Source organism: Ctenopharyngodon idella, chromosome 15 (assembly GCF_019924925.1).
Source record: "Ctenopharyngodon idella isolate HZGC_01 chromosome 15, HZGC01, whole genome shotgun sequence".
Classification (NCBI taxonomy): Eukaryota; Metazoa; Chordata; class Actinopteri; order Cypriniformes; family Xenocyprididae; genus Ctenopharyngodon; species Ctenopharyngodon idella.
Window position 1 is genome coordinate 8,889,769 of NC_067234.1, and position 25,649 is coordinate 8,915,417.

General features: G+C 39.1%; 1 protein-coding gene and 1 long non-coding RNA gene across 3 annotated transcripts in view; one reads left to right on the plus strand and one right to left on the minus strand.

Moving 5' to 3' along the window:
• porb (P450 (cytochrome) oxidoreductase b) overlaps positions 1-7,934 on the minus strand; it is a 63,011-nt gene extending 55,077 nt beyond the window's left edge. The window contains exons 1-2 of the mRNA XM_051862124.1: positions 7,799-7,934; positions 3,024-3,216 (exon numbers count right to left, since the gene is read on the minus strand). Of these exons, the coding sequence (XP_051718084.1) occupies positions 3,024-3,199 (176 nt within the window). The 5' untranslated portion in view covers positions 3,200-3,216; positions 7,799-7,934. The remainder of the gene's footprint in view (positions 1-3,023; positions 3,217-7,798) is intronic.
• Positions 7,935-8,068: 134 nt separating this feature from the next.
• LOC127495384 (uncharacterized) lies at positions 8,069-14,393 on the plus strand. Of its 2 annotated transcripts, XR_007925110.1 has the most exons (4): positions 8,069-8,232; positions 8,766-8,802; positions 9,582-10,181; positions 10,612-14,393. It is a non-coding gene; the product is annotated as an uncharacterized LOC127495384 (long non-coding RNA). The 2 variants fall into 2 exon arrangements; XR_007925111.1 differs by lacking the exon at positions 10,612-14,393 and having other exon boundaries at positions 9,582-10,582.
• The last annotated feature ends 11,256 nt before the right edge of the window (positions 14,394-25,649 follow it).

A 25,649-nucleotide genomic window follows, 5' to 3' on the forward strand; every position in this document is an offset into this window, starting at 1 on the left:
AAGATGCAAGCTCCAACAGATCATGTCCTACCTACATTTTTCGGTGCATCGATGTTGCGCTCTAGAGCTAAAGCTTGCTCGCACAGACAATTTAGCCGATTTAATTTGATTTGCCGACATGTGAAATACATACCGATCTGCAGTGTGACCTTTCTGCAGTTATTTATATTTTTTTTAAGTTTATTAATCCAAAATGTTTTTATTCATTTTCTTCAATATCTTTGTGTGGTGTTCTGTACATCGTGGCTGTGAATGTTTATCCACATTGTCTTTCATTTCAGTTTAAAAAAGATAAAAAGTCATTGTCAGTTTCGTCTATCACTTGACAGGCAGTTTGGTCACTTTATTAGAAAGTTGTTTCTCTGTGCTGTGTGTGAAAGAAAATAAAAGATGTCTTAAGGCCCGAAGTGATGTCTAGTCCTCACTACAATGTGTTTAGTAGGTCTGGTATACTACTATAAAATGGTATTAGCTAAATATTTTATTTAAACTTTTAATTGATTTTGATTTACATACAGCCTTTTTCTCAAGTGTGAATGCTTTGCAGAAATACAAATGTTTGCTAGTATTCAGTTTCCATATGTCATTATTGGGCATTATTATTGTCATTATTATTATATGAAATATTAGGCTATTATTTACTGAACCATTTTTGGAATTTATTGATTTGTTTTTTTTTAATCAAGTGTGGCGAATTAACTCAAAAGGGGAAATGTTAATAATTATTCATAACTCATTATGATTATTAATTATGAATATGTAAATCCGTTAATCAGATTAACTGGATGTAGCTACATTAAGATTAATATTACAATCAATTAACCTGTTAGTCCAGTGAACACTCAGTGTTGATTGTTTATTAATTCTAAGAAATGTTCATTTCCAGGTTATGAAAAATAACATTCTTATTGTACCGTGCTACTCAGAGCATGTAGTCAGGATCTAAATCACTTAAGAGGCAATTTATTAGCAGACGGAGTCAGAACCAAACATGTATTGTGCACAATCTTTATTAACTAACTCACAAACACATAACTAAACTAACAGACACATAATATACACGCAGGTCACACACATACGTAGGTAAGAATGAGCAATGATGGAGTTGAACCAGAAGTGGAACTGTTGATAGAGCTATAGGAAAAAGTCAAAGACAATCTGGAAAAGAATCATCAGTTTCCTCAGTAATAAAACACCTTTGCTGACAAAGGTAAGTTTTACAAATCAATACTAAATCGCTGTTTAGTGTTCAAATGTACGATACTTGCAAGATGCCTTTAGGCTGAGGAGCATCGGATCTGCAGGCTGGGTTGTAATCTTGATGGTTCGGTCCGAAGTTGTTGCCAGTATCTTCTGCGTTAGATGAAGTACTATGAAACAACTTATAGATGAGCACATGGCCGGGTTGTAGGCCGAGCCCTGCAGGCCTAGGCCTACAGGCCTGCAGCAAGAAGGGGGTCTCTTCAGTCGTCCAAGAAGCAAGGAAAGAGAGGGAGTGGCATTGTTCACTGGCTTTTAACCTCTGGTCAAAGTCACACCTCTTAGTTGTTGACCGGACCAATGAAGATGTTGTATTTCCGGGCGATAACATGCCTCCTGTTAGGGCTTTTACGATCGAGCAAGATTAACTGGCTGAGTTTTTGAAGAAGAACTATTAAAGATTCTTGTAACACTGATGTGTTGCACAGGTATGGACATACCGCATACACAAGCATTTAAATCTTCTCGATACAAACCCATAGACACTAAACATGGCATAATTGAAGTTACCTTAAATGTATCATAAAACATGCGAATACAATGAGTGCAATACAACAACAGCAATAATGGATACCATTTCCTAGGGATGTGCATGTTCATTTATAGAACGGTCTGTCTATAAATTAATGCAGGAAAGTTTGTGTTCTGTGGGGAAAATGCAGGAAAGATGCACATTTCTGTGTCTCTTCTCTGCTCTTCCATGTGGCAACCACATTCTTTAGCGCAATAAAACTTGTAACAGAGAACTTCTCGGGGGATGGGGGACAGGCCCCAGAGTGCTTTAAACAATTATTGGTTACCTATAACAAATAATTGTGTCTGATTTGTCTCAGTCGTTACACAAGTAACATTTTTCTTTCCCAACCCTATTCTTAAGGCAGGTGATGTATGGGATAGAGATAAATGAAGCACAAAATGTGTCCTTCCACCATGAGGAATTTACAGCTGCTGTTCATTATCTCTCTTGAGCTCGAGAGGGACTATAATGTCTGGCATTGAATAAGACCTTTGCCAATGACACTACTCAAGGCTAAGCAAGCAATAAACATTCCCCGCAACTCCTGCGTCAGCAGTATGAAGTACGGCATAAGAAAACACAAATGTTTCCAGGAGGACTGTAGCTTTTTAGCAGGAAGTACAATGACAATAGCATAGCAGCTGTCAATTTCATTTCTTCCTTTTTTTCAGAAAAAATAAGCACATTTCTTCTAAAATTCTCATAACTGTAAAACCAAATTTCAAAGTGACAAGTTACCAGCAGCAAGCAATTTGCCCATCCACACTGAGCCCAAAACTGCTGAGTGATGTGACACAATGACAGAAGATATAACAGGAGATATTTGTGTTTAATGTCCTGTTATGTGGAGCAGGACTTTGGACCAATCACATTTCATAGTCGGCAAAAAAAAATCATTATTGTGAGAGTGAGAGTGAAAAGTAATGAATTAACCAAAAATAAATTGCATAAATTGGTACAACACACATTACCATGATGTATGCTAACAGTTGCACTTTACAATTTAAATAATTCTCGTTACGGTAGCTTTACAATGAAAAAATATAATTATCTTAAAAAGAAGCTTCATTACCTTCATTAATTTTGAGGTTAAATATGACTCAACAATTTCTGGACAGTTTATGACTTAAAAAAAGATATCCAGGACTTTATAACAAGTGAAGATTTTTCCAGTTTTACATTCTACTGTTCTCCACTGTTTATCTGGAAAAACGTGACTTATTTGATAAACATGTCAGGTACTTACGCAGTCTCTAGCTTTTTAAACTCTGGGATGGGTTCTGTTTTTTTGCGGAATATCAGCCAGTAGATGAGCAGGCCAGCGATGAGAGAGAAGAGGAAGAGGTCCAGATTACTGAAGAAGGGCTCGTCCTCATCCATCTGCTCCGGCTGAGTAGAGGGATCGGGCTGTATGTCTGCCATTGTTACGAGGAGCACAGCTGCATTAAGAAAAAAGAGAAAACATATACTCTTGTTACAGTGATGTAAATGTTGTGATTTTCTAAAAAGGCAATAGCATCTGTAAGTCTCTTCTATGTCAGGTGTAATCTGCATGGTATAAACGCACATTTAGTAACCTTGCGATAAAAACCAAGTTATGCACTAGTCTTGCCACAATATCATGACATTCATACTGGAATGGTATCCATGTTATAAAAATCAAAACTCTGAATTAAAATTCAAACTGAAAAATAAAGAAAAGGATTAGTAATCCAAAAATATAGAAAACATGTCAGAGTAGTGCCTGTGTGGAAGGAGCGATGACCTCTACTTGGGTCCTTAAAAAAACAAAAAAAAACAAAACGGTATTTAGTCACGAGACTTGCAAAACATCCATGGAAGGCCTGTCATTTTTCCATCTGTTTCAAGCCACCTCTCAAAAGAAAGAAAACAAAGACATGTGAACAAACTGCAATGTTTGGGTTCCATACAGCACCAGCACTATAAAAGTGGGACATTCTTATACACAATGTGAAAAACGCTCAACGTGCCCCTAATGTGCCTAAAAGACAGTGAGTGACCTTAAAAGATCAAATTCAATATACACCTTATTGATGATGATGCATATAAACAGGCAAGCAGATGAGCCAAGAATATGAATGCAACACACTAAATTGCATTATATAAAGAAATTATATTGTAATTTAAATTGTATTTATAATGGTTTTTACATGGGAAACACTTAACGTGAAACTTTGCGCATTGCATTCATATTCTAGGTTCATCTGCTTGCCTGTTCATATGTATGTTTTATTAATAAGTTGTATACTGAATTTGGTCATCCAGTATCATTGTATTAATGCATTAAGTAAAATTAAAGGATTAGTTGACCCAAAAATTAAAATTCTGTCATTAATTACTTATGTCCTTCCAAACCCTTAAGACTTTTGTTCATCTTCGTACGGTGATCAGAATGGGATATGTTCGGTTCACTTAGTTTTGTTGTGGCCTCGACATATTAACTTGTGGGAACATGATAATAAGTCGTGGCCACAAGATATTATTTTTGTGAGAATTTCATATTGACTTGTGGGAACGTGATAATATGTCGTGGTCACAAAATATTAATTTGTGGGAACATCATATTAACTTGTGGGAACATGACAATAAGTCGTGTCCACAAGATCATTTTTTCGAGGGAACGACATCCTTATGTTGTGGCCACATGATGTAAAGTCGTGGCCTCGAGATCAACATATTTTCTCGAGTTAATATGACATTCCCACGACTTAATATCACGTTCCCATGAGTTAATATGTCGTGGCCATGACAAAACTAACTGAACATGTCCCCTCCTGGTCATCGTATCTTCGGAACACAAATGAAGATCTTTTGATGAAATCTGAGAGCTTTCTTTCCCTCCATTGACAGTCTATGCAACTACCACTTTCAAGCCCCAGAAAGATAGTAAAGACATCATTAAAGTAATCCACCTCAATTTTATGAAGTGACACGAGTGCTTTGTTTGCACAAAAAAAAAAACATAATTTACAACTTTATTTACAACATATTAATCTCATCTCCAACGTGCGTTCACGTAACAAGGTAACACTCTCCTGTCAACACAACACGCATGCGTCGTGGTGCTCTCGTGAACGCGTGTTTGAGATTAATGTTTTGTAAATAAAGAGGTAAATTATGTTGGTTTTTTGGGGGGGTTTTTTTTGCACAAACAAAGCACTTGCATCCCTTCATAAAATTAAGGTTAAACCACTGGAGTCACATGGATTACTTTTATGACGTCTTTACTATGTTTCTGGGGCTTGAAAGTGTCAGTTAGCTGTCTTATCTACCATCAATAAGGTGCATACTGAATTTGGTGTTTAATATCACTGTCTTAGTACATTAGTTCTTAGTACAGACCTCGTAAAAAATTACTGGAGGGCAGCAGAGGAAAGCCTTGTTTTGCCCTTCAGGTGGAAGTTCCTATAATTGTGTGACGTCTTGCGAAAACTGAATTAACCGCTGTTGCTGCTCTTCCCTAATTTTCAATAAATCTTTCCTTCCCTAGTGCAAGGCTTGCCACATAGTGGTGACTACACATTATTTAAGACTATTCTAGCATAATGATATAGGAATTGTTGTTGTCAAGCAAATTTCATTCATAATGTTCCCCCTTTTAAACCAGTATAAAATTTCATACCGGTATGTTCCTTATAATCGGTATAACTGGTATTACCTTATACAGTAGCAAGCCTAGAATGCACAAACAAATTCTCTCTGGTTTCAAGCATTATTCTTTCATTTAGCTATTCATCAAAAAAAAAGAAACACTCTCCAATAAAAGGGTCTTGTGAATATTCTACTTAAATGTTACTTAATTTAATGTCAAAAACTGACCCAAATAAGTCAAACCAGCGATGAAATTTCTTTTATCACCCAATGGCAAACAACACTACTATTATCTCACAGCTTTGCTTACAAACATTGCCATGTTCAGCCTACAAAGTCCTTATCACCACCATAGCAACTGGGATCCTATATCAACCCATCAGCGCAGTAATATTAAGAGCTTGCAGCAGTTGCTCCCTGAGACATATACTACCAGTCACTGTCATCTGAGGGAAAGGTACTATAAAAGTACTAATACAGGAACTTGCTTTGAACTGTGAAGATCCAATTTATTAAAGTTGTGACATCGGAAATAGAGATGTTCAGTCATTACTTGAACAGTCCTGTATGGAAGACCATTTCCGCCACATAAGAAAACAAAATCATGCTCTGTTAAGTCATAATTATGAAATGAAAAGTCTTAAAAACTTAAGACTTAAAAAGTCAAGTTAATGACATATTAAATCAAAATTAGGACATAAAATGTCAAAATTATGAGATTAAAAAGTCAAAATTATGGTAATTGTTTTTTTTTTTTTACTTTTCTTCTCATAATTATGACTTAGTATGTCATAAATTCAACTTTTTATGTCATAATTATGACTTACCAGAGCATGTTGTTTTTGGGTGGAAATAGTCTTCCATAGACTTGCACGTTTTGTTCTACAACATAAATTAGCCAAGGCAAGGCAATTTTCTTTCATTATCTTACAAAATACAACAGCTTCAAAAATTCACATTCGAGGAATGACATGTATTACTGATGTTGTAGAGCAAAATTAAGCCACTTTATGTAACTAAAGACCTTTAATTAAATCTATGCAATTCTGAACATCTAAAAGATATTCCACAGGGAACCCATGGCTTGAAAATGCTAATTCTCTTTCAGATTTTAAGACTACAAATTGAGGAAAAGCAAAAACAGTGAGATTAATAAGAAAGCAGTTGTTTGGTGACTTAACTGTGTTAAAATTACTGAACATAATTCTTGCTCCCATCATGAAAACGAAAAAAAAAAAAAGTGCATTTGACAAATCTGTCAAATCACGTGTTTGAAAAATCTGCTTTGTCAGCATCAGACACAGAACATGAACCAGCTCAAGATACCAATATCGCAGCCGATAAGCTTTCATGCTTTAAACCGACATGTCTCAGCAGACCAACCAATTAATAGTGAGAGAAATTAATAGAGTCAACATGCAAATGATCTTTAGAAGAAAAAAAGTGCAGTACACCAAACATCTTTGCAATCTACTGTTGTACAAAACAAGCATTAGGTTTTAACTCAGTTTAAGATTTTCATTGCATATATTTTTTTGTACACATAATTAATTACTTTTTAAACGTAAAATCGCAAGTTTTTTAAAAAATGTTTATACTTTGTCTTTCAATTCAAGCATATTTAATACAATTATACCAATAAACATCTCCTTTAAAGACATATTTTTTTTTACCAATAATTATTTCTCATTTTTCATTCTACTTTCTCTTCCTTTCACTTTTTCTTTTTCTTTTGTGATAATACCCATCACCAACACAAAAAATAAATAAATAAATGATAATTAGAGACATAGCCAATACATACATAATTAAGCACTTTTACATATAAACAAGTTAATTGTGTTGTTAATTGTGTGTATTGCACTTAATATTCACACTTTTTAATATTTAAAACAAGAAGTTCACATTATGTATCATCAACATTATGTGAATCCATGAGGCCAAATTATTAGCATGGTTAATGACTATTAGTTATATTCTACTTTCTCAACAATGTAAAAAAAAAAAAAAAAAAAAACTACTTATTAAATTACTAAACCACAGAGTATATTTTATTTATTTAATTTGTAAAAGTAAAAGAAAAAGCATTTGTGGGAATCAATGAGCATATTCTAAAATGTTGAGCAAACGTGGGAACACTAAACTGTAAAATAAAGTCTGAAGTGAAACCCATTATATATGTGTAGTGTGAGGTCTTTTTGATTGTTTACATATTGTTTCTATAAATCTGAACAACAAACTGAGAACTAAAGACACAATACTAATCCACTGGAAATCTTCAGCGGCATCTAAATGCTGACATTATCATTGTCACTTAATATCTAATCAATTTAAGTTGACTGCTATATTGATACAAACTTTAAGAGTTTGTATGATTTTAAATCATGTAAGTTTGAGAAAAGTTCTTACCTGCTCTCTTCAGCACTGACAAGCGATTCTCGCGATGCGGAAAACTGATGTCACTCCTCCGTCATACACACTCGACTAGTCCATTCCGCTGAGGGGGGGAGAAGTGAAATTTTTGTAAATGTATGGGTTTTTTTCGTTGGTAAATACAATCATATTTATATGTAGTGTTTATTTGTCGTAATTTCAAATATGTAGTAGTGTGTCCTTATTTCGCGTTGTGGTAGTATAATGCAGTGTTTTACTTCAATCTATATCCACCTGATGATGCAGTGGACGCTTCTAAAAGATGTTTTGTAATGTTGCACATGCAACGTGAAATAATCAATTTCAAAGTGCAGCAGGTTAAGGGTGATGGTTATGCAATCATTAGGATGGTACAACATGTCTTCACGTCCCTGAATCCGCAGTAACCTTCCTCCGTCATGGGGTTACAGGTGAAACAAAAAGTTTTCCATATTTTCTATAAATAAGCCTACCTGAATTGCCTGAATTGTTTTGTCATGAATTTAGAAAATAAATTTGTTCATTTGCAAAAGTGAAATCTGGAATGGGCTTAAGTAGTACATGCCCACCAGCCAACTTTTAATGTAAATTATTCATTATATTTTTATTAAATAAACACTTCTGATTAGTCAGTCTAAAGGACTTCCAATGATCTTGTCAATAATCTAAACCTTTTATCCATATGTTTCTTTAATCTTTACATGATCCCTTTAAGCTGTTGTAGGGATAGTTCTACCCCTACATTGTCAATCCAAACCTTTAAGTCTTTCCTAATTTTTGCAATACAAATTAAAATATTTTTAATGACATCTGCCATTTAAGACATTTTAATGCCTCCCGAACAATGCTAGGAAAAGGATCTACCACCCAGTCGATTCTGAAATTCTAGTAATTATCAACTGACCAGAATTTAAAAACAACCTCTCAGATTTCATTAAAATATATTTTATTTTGTGTTTCAAAGATTAACCAAAGTCGTATGGGATTAGGAGGACATGAGGGTGAGTAAATGATGACAGAATTTTCACTTTTGGGTGAACTATCTCTTTAAGAATTCTACTTCTCTCTGATACTGGGTCTAAGTATGGTAACATGATTTGTATAAAATCTGCACAAGAACGTTTTCAAAATCATGAATCATCACTAACTTTAGTACTAAAATGTATTCTAATTGTAAGAGAGAAAAAAAAGGAACTACTGAAACCGCATGTGTTAAAATGTATATTTAAACAAATGTGACTTGGCTTATGTCATTTCAGTTTTTTCTTTTTAATAAATTTGCATGGTTATCACAAACTGTTTTTTGCTTTGTCATTATGAGGCATGGAGTGTAGATTAATGGGAAAAAAAGAATTATATTTAATGCATTTTATCATTAAGCTGCAAATGTCAGTCACATAATTCCTGTCTGTGCCAGAGACTTTTCATGTTCATGTGATTCTGCAATTCCTGTTTACCTTGGTTGCCATAGTGTTTGATTTTTAACCCATGTCTCAGTAATTTGCTCATTATCTCTGTATACTTTGTCAGTTTCTTTAGTCCTTTGTTATATGGTCCATTGGATTACCTTGGTTTGTAGATGTTGACATTTTCTCTTCAATAAAGCTGCAGTTAAATCTAGACCTCTACTCTCCTCCTTGCAAACCGTGACAGAATGAGTGACCTCTAACGGATTTAGCAGCAATTCTCCTCACCCAGGGGGATCACTCCCTCAAGTTTTTAGACCTGGCTAATTTTGTACATTACCCAGACGTGTCCCTCTGTGCTTTCTTTTATGCAGACTCAACACACGGACAAAGGCTCGTCTGCTTGGAGATGGTCCTTGAGGGACCTTCTGTGATTACATAAGGGTACTTCAAATATGCAGTGTTCCCATGTCTGGTGGTCCCAGAGGTCCCAAGACCAGTGGTTCGAAGACCTGTCATGGCCTCCCTCATCTCGGCACGGAGGCCACTCTTCTCCCTGTTGTCAAGGCCAAGGAGACTACCATGGCCACAAGTACCATTTCCCTCTCCTTCATCACAACCATAGAAGCCCTGGCCCTTCCTTTGGTTTTGTCCAGCAGGAAAGATTCTCTGGTTTCACACAGTAGTTTGTCCTACTCCAGTTCTGTCTGTTCTGTCATCAGTTCCACCAGTTCCATTGTGGCGCTGTTCAACTCCGCCAGCTCCACCATGGTCCCTTCTAGAGATCAACCGATAATCGGTTTTACTGATATTTTTTCTCATATTTAAGCATTTTTCTATAATCGGATGTGGGTTTTGTAATATCAGATCCTCCATTAAATGGCACCATGTTGTGGGCATATTGAGAGTTGCGTATAAGACCAGCATTACTTCACTGTGTCTGATGGGAGACGAGTCAACAATGGTGTGCATAGGTAAAGTAACTTGCTTTGCTTTAATTAATAAACTTTATTTAACGTAACAGTGCACATATGAGATATTTCATAAATAACTGATATGTAGTTTAAGCTTGGTGCTAAGAAATGGAGACAAACTCATGTAATATGTCAAGTCATGTCCCAAAGATGTAACTTTACATTGATTAGATAAAACAGCCCTGAATCAGTGCCCTTGCAATAATGTATTCACTGTTTTGTTTGTTACTTTCCTGACAATGTATATAGCTTACTTATTCCGATGTACTTGTCTTCTCTCTTTAGCCTATTAAACATAAACCTTTTAAATCTGTAGTTTAAAATGAAGACAATTAGAAATTAGAAATAAAAATATGTTTTTATTGTTGTAATATGAAAATGAAATTTAACATGGAAGATTACTAACTTTCAACACCTTTTTGTTTTTAAGATGACTGAAAGCAGGAAAAATCAAAGTATGGACTTACTTCACACAATCATTGCCAAGGGTCGAAGTGTGCAAAGAATGCCAAAGGAATTTGAGTGCGGGGTTAAAAAGGCATCAAGCCACATTCAAGCTATTCCTCTCCAAAATGTTTGAAAAGCAGACAAAGTGGCAAACATCTGATGTCCGCTCGAAAATACTTGACTGGATGATTACAGTGATAATTTATACAGGCAATCAGCCTTTCACCATGTTTAAAAATAAAGGATTCCAGAGACTCATGGCTACTGCAGAACCAAGATATCCACTAAAGAGTGAAAAGTTCTATCACACAGAAGGGGCTTTCACACCGGAGGAACGTTTTCACATTTCCTAGAACTATTGGCGGAGGCACCCAGATTTTTCTGTGTTCGCACTGCAGGAACTAGGAACGATTTTAGTTCTAGGAACTCCTTTTGGGGGAACTAAATTAGCTCCTACTTCAGAGTAGGGTCTAAACCAGCACTGTAGGAACTACCAGTGACGTAAGTGTATGTTGATTGGCTGAATGCAGGTGAAACACCAGCACCACCATAAAAAAAAAAAAAATAAAAAATAAATAAACTTATTCACACGCAGTTTATAGCCTATATATTTACTCCACAAACTAACTCTATATGAACATGAAAAACAATGATAGATGGACCTCTCAAGTTAAGAAGAAAAGTGACATTGGACATCAACCACACAGCAAACACTAATACTTTTCATATACTGTCTTCTTTCTTTGTATAACAGTTCTATCTAATAACATATTAGCCAGCCTGTTAAACAAATTGTAAACTAATGAAGATGGAGAATCTGAGCGCTGTGTGCTCAGGCTCTGGCGTTCTCAGCGCTGTCAAAATGAAAGTCACAACAACAAGCACAGCTTACGTCACTGCATAGTTCCTACTGGCGGTGCAAATGCAACCAGGAAAACGGCCCTAGGGGAACTATTAGTTCTCAGGGAACCACCCTGGTGGCTAGTTTCTAGAACTAAGTTCCTAGAACTACCTGGTGCGAAAGCCCCTAGAGTTGTTACCAAGTTGAAAAGCTGCTAAAGCCTAATAAAGCAGATTATAACTTGGCTTTTACCATAGCCTGCTGGTGTGGTGCAACTGAATCCCTAATGAGTCTAACATGCCATTTCATTGATGATCAGTGGATTCAAGGACAAGTAATCCTAAACACAAAGCAATGATTGCATTAGTGAGACATGCTGGAAGAATGGGAAATTGACAAAGATAGAGTGGTTCTTGTTCTCGGGGACAGTGGTGCTAACATTTTTAAAGGCATGAGAATTGCTGAACTGCCTGACATGAGCTGTAGTGCCCACACACATTACAGCTTGTTGTCAATGATGGCCTTAACTCACAAAGAGCTGTTCAAAATATTCAGTGTTGAGAAGCTGTGATACCCATTTCATTAATTCATTACTAGCCAAACAGCGTCTAGCACTGATCCAGCAGGAGCTTGGCCTACCTGTACAAGCCATCATTCAGGCTGTCCCAACCCGATGGAATTTCACATTGCACATGCTGGTAAGGATGCAAGAGCAAAAAAGGGCTTTGAACATATATGCTAGTGATCATGGTGGGTTCCCCAGCCTATGTGCTGAGCAGTGAAATATTGCCTGTAATATTGAGACCCTTGAGATAAGCCACTACAAGACTTCAGTGTCATTCCTCCATTTGTCAAACTTCTTAAGATGTTGCTCAGCAGCCAAGGCCCCTCCTCTCATGGGATTAAAACAATGAAACAAGAGATGCTGGAGAGTCTCAACCAATGGTTTGCAAAAGTGGAGGTGGTGAAAAGTGTGTCTTTGCCTGTCTTCTGAATTTAAGATACAAGGCACATGCATTTTCATCTGACAAATGCTAAAGATTGGCTTAAGGAGGAGGCTGATAGCCTAGCAACACAACACACAAACCACACAAGGTGAAGGGACCCAGTCAGTTGACTAAAAAGTCAGGCCTAAACACGAGCACAACACATCCCTAAAGTGCCAGCAGAGATTGTTAACTAGACTATCCCCTGTGAAGGCCTCATCGACATGACAGCCAATGGCACAGATCCTCAATAAACCCGTCTCCACATCAGCGTGATGAATCCGATCTTAAACCAGATGGAACTGGATTAAATATTTTGAATATTCCGATCCCAATCTGACTTCTGACCTGTAGTGCTGCCTGAATCATAATCATGCACTGTTGGTTTGTTGGCCAGAGGAGAACTGGCCCCCGACTGAGTGTGGTTTCTCCCAAGGTTTTTTTTCTCCATTCTGTCACCTGATGGAGTTTGGGTTCCTTGCCGCTGTCGCCTCTGGCTTGCTTAGTCGGGGACACTTGATATTCAACAATATTACTGATCTGCCTGCATTGACACCATTGTATTCAAATCATTTATTTGTATAGCGCTTGTCACAATACATATTGTTTCAAATTAGCTTTACAGAAAATGCATGTCAACATTACAATTTGTGTTTTACAAGTTATGTAATTTCAGAAATGTATATAAACAAATCATGCAGTTAGCTAACAATGTATTAATTTAAACAATGTATTAATTTAAAGCAGAAACAATGAGCTCATTGAAGTAATGAATAAATGTTAACAATGATTAGGATCTATAGAAACATTTTTGCATCGGCGGTGCATGTTGATCCAGAGTTTGTGTCATCTGAAGTTCTCGCAGCGGTTGGGGTCATCTCTTCACAGGTGTTAAGGCATCTGAAGTCTTCATAAGAGGCTGGATTCAAACTGGTGCTGATGTACTCTCTAGTCACCTCGGGATGGGCATCCTGAGACAAGACAGAAAAGCAATGGAAAACAATTAGCGTAGCTGCTGTTCATAACATTAACCAAAGAGAATCATGCGCATTTGATCTTATATAAAAGGTACAAGGTTATGAGATGCATTATGTGAATGCTTGGCAAAAGAGATGCGTCTTTAATCTAGATTTAAACTGGGAGATTGAGCCTGAACCCCGAACATTATCAGGAAGGCTATTCCAGTGTTTAGAAGCCAAATGTGAAAATGCTCTCATTCCTTTAGTGGACTTAGATAGGTACTTCCAGGAGCCCAGAGTTTTGAGAGCATGATGGATTGTAGGGTGATAGAAGATTGGTTAAATACACAGGAGCTAAACCATTTAGGGCCTTATAAGTCAATAGCAATACTTTGTAATTGATACAGAACAGGTAACCAGTGTAGAGATGATAAAATTGGTGTTATATGATCATATTTTCTTGACATAGTAAGAACTCTAGCAGCTGCATTTTGGACTAATTGTAGCTTGCTTGTTGAGGATGCAGGACAACCAGCTAGTAACGTAAACAGCAATCTAGTGGTCATGAATGCATGAACTAACTTTTCTGCATCAGAAACAGATAACATGTTCCATAGCTTAGCAATGTTTCTGAGGTGGAAGCCTGTTTTTGTAACATATGAAACACCCAGGTCTTTAACTGTAGAGGTTGAAGTAACAGTACATCCTTCTAGTTGCAAATTGTATTGTAAGAGATTCTGTGGTTTTTGGTCCAATAAGTAATACCCAAGTCTTATCTGAATCTAACAGAAGAAAATTATAGGTCATCCAATATTTTATATCTTTAATACATTGTCAACTTGGATAATGTAGAGGTTTCATCTGGTCATGATGAAATATATAACTGAGTATCATAGGTATAACAGTGGAAACTAACTGTATGTGAACTGAACTGAGCTAGACAATGACATCACTGTTTTCCCCAGAGTTGCTGTATAGATAAATTAACTAAATTAATAACTAATGATTTTTTACAACGGAAATGAATCACTAAACTTTCTTAAGCTGGACAATTACACTATTTTCTTCTAGCTGCTGTACAGCCAAAAGTCAAGTCAAGTCACCTTTATTTATATAGTGCTTTTTACAATGCAGATTGTTTCAAAGCAGCTTTACAGTGATAACTGGTAAATAATTTTTGCTGCACAGCAGCTCTAGAAAAAAAAAATGGTGTCATTGTCCAACTTAAGTAAGTTCAGTACTGATTCACTGTTGTAAAAATCATTAATTATTCATTTAGTTCATTTATCTATACAGTGGCTCTGGAGAAAACAGTGATGTCATCGTCCAGGTCAGTTCTGTTCGCAATGGTATCAGTGCAGACAGATCAAAAACATTGTTGAATATCAAGTGTCCCAAACTAAGCAAGCCAGAGGCGACAGCGGCAAAAAAGCAAAGGTGGCACTAAGAAAAATAAGGAAAATGCAGCTCTCAACAAGACAATGAAAATTAGGGATAAAATATTAAAGAACTTTTAATCAGACCAAATTAAGACATTAGGCTGACTAATTAAGGCATTAGGCAGACAAAAAGGATGAAATGGAGCAATGACACAATCAAGAAGGATGCAATGTGTTAAATTTGAGCCTGGTCTGTTAACAGAGGTAGATGGATTTGCAGACCTTGAAAGGGAGTGTGCGCGTACTTGATCTCATGTCATCTCATGATCCAGTTACAGCCCTTGCCAGCATCTGTGAAAGTGCAAAACTGCCACACATCAATATGACAGTCCTGCTGGAAAAAACAGAATCCTAGTGAACTTAAAAGAGTTCAAGGCAGGTACTCTTTGTACCCCCAAGAAGCTTATGATTTCATTCAAAACTGAGGAACTATTTAGGACCAAGACTGGTTCCTCCCTCATGGAGCTCCCCAATGAAGAAGCTTGGCAGGCTTCCATCATGATGTGGAGGTAACTTTCAGGGTATGTAAGTAGCCATAGCAATTTACTCACTAAACATAACCTGCTCAGGTTCTGTTCCAGGGTTAGTTTACTTCAGAGGTGTTCAGCGCATGCGTATATATATTACTCACACATCCTTGATCTGCATTCAGATGTTTTTTGTTTTTGTTTGCAACAGGACGTTTCTATGCTGTAATGTATTATAAACATGTGATATATCTTACCTTTCAAGCATTTTGGAAGCAAAGTGACTAAACTTAAAAAAATAATCTTTTACTGCAATGATATGTTTACAATCACAGACTGTTATTTAGTTTAGTCAGCCTTTCTATTATATAATTAGCATCAAACAAACAATATAGTTCTTGTTCATAGTGATAAAGATTATTAAATGAAAACACTGAAAAATGATTGCACAACCACCAAAAAGGTGGCGATATGCACTAAGTAGCCTATGTAAATAGCCATTAAACAAAAGAAGAAAGAAATAATATGGCGTTCTTTTTCTTAGCATCTATTTCCATGGTCACTTAATTCGTCGCTCTGTTGAGAAGGTTTGGGTTAATAAACCAAGAGTTCAGGGTATGTTTGACGGTAAGATAACCTTACTTTCTGGAATAATCCACTGTGGCATCACTGCTCCTCCACCACGCAGCACCCAGTGCATCTACAATAGGTTACTAAAATATAGACTAACAAGTATATGTCATGTTGTGTGTGTGATCCAATCCTAAACCCTTAACACAGGTACTATAATATAAAGTTTTTAATCCTTGCAGAGAATCACATGGAGAAAATCAGGAGAAGTAGCAGCATTATCCACACACTAACTAAAGACGATAACAAACAGGGAACAACTGAAACACAGGGCTATTATATACAGGGGACGAACAAAAGCAAATGAACTAGACACAGGTGAAACTCATTAGTAACTAAGACAACTAGCAAGGGAATTTACAAAACTAAACTGAAAGGAAACACAAGAAACACAGGCACATGAATGAAAACACAAGAACACTGAACATAACCCTGACAGTATATTACAGTAATAAAATAGGACCAGATATTACAGTGTAATATAATACAGATACAAAGACGGATCTCAAAATCATTCAGTCACTGCTGTAAAGGGTTCAAATATGCAAAAAAAATGCTGGAAAACTGAAGAATCTGCAGGACCTGGAGATTTTTTCTGAAGAACAGAGCTCAGTTTAACTGTTCAAAACAAACAAGTGACTCATGAACAACCATCACACAACAAAAAAACAGTCGTAGATCATCCAGGTAATGACACACAGTATTAAGAATCAATGGTTCACATACTTATGAATGGGGTCATTTTAATAAATACAGCTATTTTTTTGTCTTATGGATTATATGTAAACATCTTTTATGTAAAATATCTTAGGACAGTACTAAATAAAAAATAACATGCATTTTGTGTGATCTCTCTTATTTTATTAAAATTTTGCACATTTTCACAGATTCTGCAAGTGGTTCACATACTTTTTCTTGCAACTGTGTGTATATATATATATATATATATATATATATACACACACACTATATTGCCAAAAGTTTTGGGACGCCTGCCTGTACGTGCACATGAACTTTAATGACCTCCCATTCTTAATCCGTAGGGTTTAATATGGAGTTGGCTCACCCTTTGCAGCTATAACAGCTTCAACTCTTCTGGGAAGGCTTTCCACAAGGTTTAGGAGTGTGTTTATGGGAATTTTTGACCATTCTTCTAGAAGCGCATTTGTGAGGTCAGGCACTGATGTTGGACGAGAAGGCCTGCCTCACAGTCTCCGCTCTAATTCATCCCAAAGGTGTTCTGTCGGGTTGAGGTCAGGACTCTGTGCAGGCCATTCAAGTTCCTCCACACCAAACTCGCTCATTCATGTCTTTATGGACCTTGCTTTGTGCACTGGTGTGCAGTCATGTTGGAACAGGAAGGGGCCATCCCCAAACTGTTCCCACAAAGTTGGGAGCATGAAATTGTCCAAAATGTCTTGGTATGCTGAAGCATTAAGAGTTCCTTTCACTGGAACTAAGGGGCCAAGCCCAACCCCTGGAAAACAACCCCACACCATAATCCCCCCTCCACCGAACTTTACACTTGGCACAATGCAGTCAGGCAAGTACCGTTTTCCTGGCAACTGCTAAACCCAGACTCGTCCATCGGATTGCCAGACAGAGAAGCGTGATTCGTCACTCCAGAGAGCACGTCTCCACTGTTCTAGAGTCCAGTGGTGGCGTGGTTTACACTACTGCATCTGACGCTTTGCATTGCACTGCTTGGCCATGGAAACCCATTCCATGAAGCTCTCTACGCACTGTTCTTGAGCTAATCTGAAGGCCACATGAAGTTTGGAGGTCTGTAGCTATTGACTCTGCAGAAAGTTGGCGACTTCTGTGCACTGTGCGCCTCAGCATGCGCTGACCCTGCTCTGTGATTTTACGTGGCCTACAACTTTGTGGCTGAGTTGCTGTTGTTCCCAATTGCTTCCACTTTGTTATGATACCACTAGTTGACTGTGGAATATTTAGTAGTGAGGAAATTTCACGAATGGACTTATTGCACAGGGGGCAACCTATCACGGTACCACACTTGAATTCACTGAGCGAATGAGAGTGACCCATTCTTTCACAAATGTTTGTAGAAGCAGTCTGCATGCTTAGGTGCTTGATTTTATACACCTGTGGCCATGGAAGTGATTGGAACACCTGAATTCAATGATTTGGAGGGGTGTCCCAATACTTTTGGCAATATATATATATATATATATATATATATATATATAGTTGAGCTCAGAAGTTTACATACCTCTTGCAGAATATGCAAAAATGTTAATCATTTTAACAAAATAAGAAGGATCATGAAATAAGTGTTATTTTTTATATAATTTTTTTTTTAATTGGATGAACAGGATAAATTGTACTTTTTTTTTGTCTTCTGGGAAGCATGTAAGTAGCCTATCTTTTGTAGCTTCCGGAGGGCAGTACTAAATGAAAAAAATATGATCTCTAAACAAAATAAGAAAAACTTTTCATCCCCCAACTCTTAATGCATTGTTTTTCCTTCTGGAGCATCAGTGAATGTTTGCAGCTTTTTTAATAGTTGTGTTTTTTTCGAGTCCCTCAATTATCCTCAGTGTGAAAAGATGGATCTCAAAATCATACACGTTGTTGGAAAGGGTTCAAATATGCAGAAGATCAAAGAATTTGCAGGACAGGGAGGATTTTTCTGAAGAACAGAGCTCAGTTTAACTGCTCAGGACAAACAAGGGACTCATGAACAACCATCACAAAACAAACAAACAGCTGTGGATCATCCAGGTAACGACATACAGTATTAAGAATCAAGGGTATTTAAACTTTTGTACGGGGTCATTTTTATAAATTCAGCAATTTTTTTTTTGTCTTATAGACTTTATGTAAACATCTGTTATGTGAAATAGTTTATTCAGGACAGTACTAAATAAAAAATAACATGCAATTTTCATGATCCTTCTTATTGTGTTAAAATGATTAACATTTTTGGCATATTCTGCAAGGGGTATGTAAACTTTTGAGCTCAACTGTATACAGTATATTATAAAGCGGTAATATTTAAATGATTACACACCCACCAAATAGGTGGCGATGTGCACTAAGTAGGTTGTGTAAATCACCATTAAACAAAAGAAAAAGGAGGAAGTAGAATGGCAAGCTTTTTCTTAGAGTCTGTTTCTATGGTGAATCATTGATTCGTGTTGAGAATGTCTTGTGTGTTAACCAGGAACATACTCTGGGTTAGGTGAACTTACTCCCAGATGCGTTTTTGGAATCAGCATACCTCGAGTAATCAAGGTTTGGGTTAATCAACCACGAGTTCAGGGTATATGTGACGGTAAGTTAACCCCCGCTAGAAATTTTACGTTCTCAGAACATTCTCAGAACGTCCCCACTGGTATTAAGGACGTTGCCTTGTAACGTTCCCAGTACGTTCAGAGACGGTCACAATGTGGAGTTCTTTTAAGGTTTGGGGGACGTTATTTGGTGGACCTTCACAGAACATTCAAGATGTTCTCTGAACGTTTAGAGAACCATATTTTATTTGGAAATGTTCTCAGAACGTCCCTGCTGCCCTTGTCCAAAAATTGAACTGAAAATTAGAGCTAAATTGACTAACAAAAGTAGCTGTTCAAACAAAAACTATTTTTTCTTAAATGTCTTACAAAAAAAAAAAAGAAGCTCTTTACAGGTATTTCCTGGATTACTATTATGTTACTATTATATTTCTATAAAATGCAAATCACTTGCAGTAAGTCATTAGTCAGCACATGCATGAGCTAATGTAATTACTATATCACTGCATCAGCAACTACACAGTTACTGTCTTTAAATAAAACAACATGCAGCAGAACATCAGTGTTTTTGGCTCATCATTGACTGAAGCACAGGCGCTACACTCCAGCACAATGGTAACCTCACAAAACTCAGATAACAGAAACAGAACATTAAACACTAACAGATCTCTCTAGATCTCAGCATCTTCACTTATTACAAACCACTCTGACTTGATTTCTTTCATTAAAAACTTCTTAATGAGGTGTTAATGTTTTATTAAAATTTATAAATGTCACCGTTCTGGAGGTAAGCGCTTGCTTTAGTTGGGCTCCTGACCCTGATAATTTTACTTTACCTTTTCTCCAATTGTTGTAGCTGTGTGTTTTTAAAACACGTTTATTACAACAAAAAAAAAAGTGAGAAAAAAAAAATCTGATCAAATGGCTCTGGTTGATGATTTCATCATCATACAATGGTCTTATTCACTGATCTATGAATATTGTATTTCTTTCATGTTGCTGTAGTCCTATGATAATGCATAAAATCTTGTCCTGCCTTGAAATTTTGAAAGTTTTGTCATTGTGCAGAAATTATTCAGACAGGATCATGTAGACTCACACAGACATCAAGATTCTGCATATGAACCTCAACAATGGTGACAAAATTTTCAGATAAACAGATCAGTTCTGAGCATCACAAAACAAGCTACTCGTTCATGGAATACCACAGTGGACAATAGGAGGATTCCTGGGAAGCGAACAAGTCTACCTGTGCTTCACAGACTCAACTCAAGATCAGCTGGGGATGGAATCTCGATAAGAGTTGCAGGAAGTAGAAAAGAGAAAGAGATCAGGAGTGGAAATCTGTACTCTCGTTAGAATTAATTTGAAATAAGGATAGATTTGAACGGAAAAATATAAATCGTCATGGTCTCTGCATAGTTAACGCGCCAGGACCACTTAACCTCAGACTTGTGGATTTATACACATAGTAAAAGATGTGGAGAGAGTCTTACACTTTCCATATCATATGATTGAAGTTGTCAATTAAGAGCTCGATAAGATGATTGAGAAGGAATTATTGAGGAGGCCAATGAAGGAGCAGAATGAATCTCCAATCTCTTACTGATATCAAAGAAAGACACTACAGAGGTGAGACTGTGTGTTGATTTAAGAGAGGACAATAAAGTAGTATTTCGTAAAAGACATCCAGTTCCTACAGTTGATAACATTCGTCAAGCGATGCAAGGTGCAAAAGTATTTGCTAAATTGAATGCCATTCAAGGATTTTGGCAGGTTGATTTGGCAGAGCAGTCAAAAAATCTGATAACTTTCATCATGCATAGAGGATGCATGATGAAGAGGCTTATCAGAAATGGACTCAATAGTTTTGTGGATTACCCGGTGTAGTTTGGTACATGGATGACATAGGGCTAGGCGATACATCTAAAACATTTATGACGATATAATGTTTCATATTGTTCGGTATCGATAATTATTGAAAAAAATAATAATACTACAATAAACTTATTTCAAAAAAAGGACAGTAGAAAAAAAAAGTTTGAATTTAACCAATGCATTTTTAATTAAGGCAAACAACAAATAATTTTAAATAAAAAAATAAAATGTAAACAAAGCTTTCTTATATTTTATATGAAGATTAAATAAATCAGCGTTAAAGAAACTTCAATTCAATTCTGGATAAATTGAGAAACTTTTTCGTTTTGTCAAACTTAAGATCACAATTCTGAATGACAACTAAATAAAATAAAATAATTTATTACTAGAGGTTCTGACAAAATATTAATTGCTGCAGTCTATTTTATATTCAATATTCAATGTCAAATACATTTTTTAACAGTCACTTGTCGCCACCTGGTGGTGAAACAATGTAATCGATAAATGCATCGTTTTCAGCGCCAAGTTCCTTTCAGAAGCTGATTTGCTCAATTTTGATCGATAACATAAACATTAGTGTTTATATCTGAACTATAAACTTTTATCTCAGTATTTCTGTGATAATTTGAGTATTTGTAACACAGAAATAAAGATACTGTGTGGTTGAAAATTAAACACTGTGCAGCTGTTTATACCAACATGACAACTGCTCTCTCAAGACGAACTTTGAAGTAGATCAACTGTAAGACGTAACGAAACCATGAAACTGCCACACTGACGAGCTGATGTGTACTTTTTATCCACACTCTCCTTGTCGCCAGCAGGTACAGCACTCATTTTCACGTGTTTGTGTGTTCTGATTCCCTTATCGAGTCGGTTTCTCGACATTACGTATGGGGAAACCCTTTTCCTCGAAATGCTGAAGCCTAATTGAATCACTCTATTGCTTTGCAATAGCCAATGGCGTCCGAGCATTCGCCTGATTGGCTGGCTCAGCCACTATATAAGCGATGTCGGGCGCCAAAATACCTCAGAATCTTTCTTCTTCACTTGGAGCCTGATTTCGCCGTTGACCTGCGCGATTAGAGTGGAAGACGCGGATAGCGATCCCCTCTTGCGTTCCGGCGGAATACAAGGAATTTGTACATACGAAGATGTCTCTTTGCCGCATGTGTGGCAGGGCCCATCGACTTTCCAGATGCACACCAGGATTGTGTATTGTGTCTGGGCCGCGCCCATGCTGAGGAGGCGTTGGAAGGATCGGATTGCCGAGCCTGCGAGGAATTGCCAATCAAGATCCTTCGTGCAAGGCTGGCCGTTGTTCGCAGCGGTGGCCCGCTTGCTCCTGCATCTCCCCCGACCGCCGCCTTCGAGCCGCGGGCCAGCAGACTGCAGGTTACTCCTTCAGGAGGCTCTACTGAGGGGCTGACGTCGGCCCAACCCCCACGTCGCCCTCAAACACCGGAGCCCCCGCTTATCTATATTAAAGAGAGTTCCCGCCCTCCGCCAGAAGCGCGGGAAATGGTCTCGTTTGGCTATGAAGAGGATGACGTCATGTCTACGAGTGCCTCTGACCCGGGTGCCTGGTCAGAGATCCCTTCAGAGGCTAGCTGCACCCCGACTTCAATGGACGCGGAGCTGATGAGCATCCTCACGGAAGCGGTGGCAGATTTGGAGTTGGACTGGGCAGCCCCTAAACAGCCCTCTAAACGTTGGATGGACGGGTCTTTCCTCGGTGTGAGCCGCCAAATGGATGCTCCACAGAGACCCGCCCCTTTCTTCCCTGAACTCCATGAGGAGCTCACTCGTTCATGGCGCTCCCCTCACTCAGCCCGAGCCCATGCACAAGGGATTCAGCTTCTCACGACAGTGGAGGGGGCGAAGAAAAGAGGGTACGCGCGACCGCCTCCCGTCGAGGATGCCGTCGCGGCTCATCTATATCCGTCCCGAGGCTGGAAAACCGCCTCACTGCCTTCTAAGCCATGCTGAGCCATAGCTCATATTGCCGAAAAGGCATATATTTCTGCAGCACATGCAGCATCTGCCCTCCACACGATGGCAGTCCTGCAGGTATTCCAGACACGACTGCTGAGGTCCCTGGATGAAGAAGGCCCGGACCCAGAGTCGCTCTGCAAATTGCGGACAGCAGCTGATCTAGCCCTGGCCGCATCTAAAAAGGTCGCACAGGGAATCGGCCGTAATATGGGCAGCCTCGTCGTTTTGCATCGTCACCTGTGGCTGACGCTTACTGAGATGCGAGATGCAGAAAAGAAGCAGCTGCTCGACGCCCTGGTGAGCCCACAGGGTCTATTTGGAGCCGCGGTAGAGGTTTTTTCTGAAAAGTATTCAGAAGCACTAAAGCAGTCGAAGATGCTGCCACACCTCCCTAAACGATTTAACGCTCCCCCAAGGTCAAGGTCTAGATCGTCATCAGCTCAGCGTTCGGTTGGATATGCTGGTCGTACCCCACCCACGAGCGCGGGCTCGCGCTGTGAGCCTGAGCCGAAGCTTCGTCAGAGGCAGTTCAAAAAATCACGCTTCGGAGCGAAGACGGCCCCCCGTCAGCAGGTACGGCCTGCAGAGAAAAAGGAGCAGCGTTCCTGATGTTCGTGCCAGGAGGAAAAGGGCACGGTCCGTGTGTGACAACGGGCCAGCGGCCAAAAGAGCGCGTTCTCGCTCAGAGTTCACTCGGCGGCCAGAAGAGAACCCTGAGAATGCATGTTTAAATGTTATGTTGAAACCGATGTGTTCTGTTGTAATAAACATAAAACATTACATGCCTCACCAAAAGAGCTCTTTTCCTCCCTTGACTATTACCAGCCATATAAGAGAAACCTCTCCCTCGGGGGATGTTTGGCAGAGCGGAAGCTCGGAGCAACCCAAGGTTTCAGGTGCAGATGTCCCCGTGCGGCACGCCGTGGATGCGTCACCTGTCGTTCTTTTAAGCAACGGTGTTTCCCCGGCGACTGGCGCACAGCCCTTGCCGCAGAGAACATTATCGAGTCACCTGAGCGTGTGGGCAGCGCTCCCATCGGCGTCAGATTGGGTGATAAACACTATAAAGCGCGGCTATACTCTTCAGTTCGCTCGCAGACCACCTCGCTTCAGCTGCGTTATTATGTCAGAAGTGTCAGAACAGAGCGCCCCGCTGTTACGGGCAGAAATCTCCTCCCTCCTAGCCAAGCAGGCAGTAGAGATAGTACCCGAGGAGCAGATGAAGTGCGGGCTATACAGCCATTATTTCCTTGTCCAAAAAAAAGATGGGGGCATGCGTCCCATTCTAGATCTAAGACCGCTAAACAAAGCGCTCGCGAAACGCGTGTTCAGGATGATCACAGTGAAGCAGATCCTCGCGCACATTCAGCCAGGGGACCATTTCATAGCGGTGGATCTGAAAGATGCTTATTTCCACATCCAGGTAGCCCCTCATCACAGGCGCTTTCTGCGATTTGCATTTGAAGGTGTTGCATACCAATTCAAAGTGTTGCCGTTCGGGCTGGCTTTGGTCCCCGTACGTTCACGATGTGCATGAATGTGGCGCTCTCACCCCTGAGACTCGATGGAATGCGCGTGGAACTATCTCGACGACTGGCTGATCATCGCTCAATCGAGGAGTGTGCTCGAGGAACACAAACACAGGCTCCTCACCCATCTAGCGTGTCTAGGTTTGTCTGTGAACATGCAAAAGAGCACACTTCAGCCCTGCCAGTCAATTACTTTTCTGGGTATGGTTTTGGACTCGCGCACGATGATCGCACGCTTATCAGAGCAGAGAATCCAATCCATTCACAATACACTGGCCTCGTTTGTGCAAGGCAAGACAGTTCCTCTGAAAACGTTTCAAAGACTGCTTGGTCTAATGGCAGCTGCAGCCTCCGCCTGCCACCTGGGCTTGCTGCATATGAGACCGTTGCAACTCTGGTTACAGGACCAAGTCCCGCCACAGGCGTGGAGAGAGGGGACGAAGCGCCTTGTCATAACGCGTTCATGTCTCGAGGCTCTGACACCTTGGTTCGGCACAGCTATGTACGAACGGGGTACTGCGATGGGCAGGGTGGTCAGACGGATAGTGGTGACCACGGACGCGTCACTGTCAGGCTGGGGAGCCCTCTGCGACGGAAGACCAGCGTTCGGCGTGTGGACAACAGACCAGAAGCGCTGGCATATAAATTGCTTAGAGATGGAAGCTGTTCGTTTGGCGCTGCAGAATTTTCTTCTGTTTGTGAAAGACCACCATGTTCTAATACGAACGGACAACACAGCGTACATCAGAGAGCTGTCTGATGTGCTGTCCAGAGAGGGCATTGTGCACGGAGAGTGGAGATTATATCCCCAAACAGTAAAGTAGATTTGGAGTCTCTTTGGCGAGGCGGAGATCGACCTTTTTGCGTCAGAAGAAAACGCCCACTGTCCGATGTACTTCTCGCTGACGAATGCTCCCCTGAAAGGGGACGCGCTGTCGAGCCGCAGGCCCACGGGTCGGAAATATGCATTTCCCCCTGTCAAAATAATGCCGCTAGTGCTGCAAAAGATGAGAAAGGAGAGGGATGCTGTGCTTCTGGTA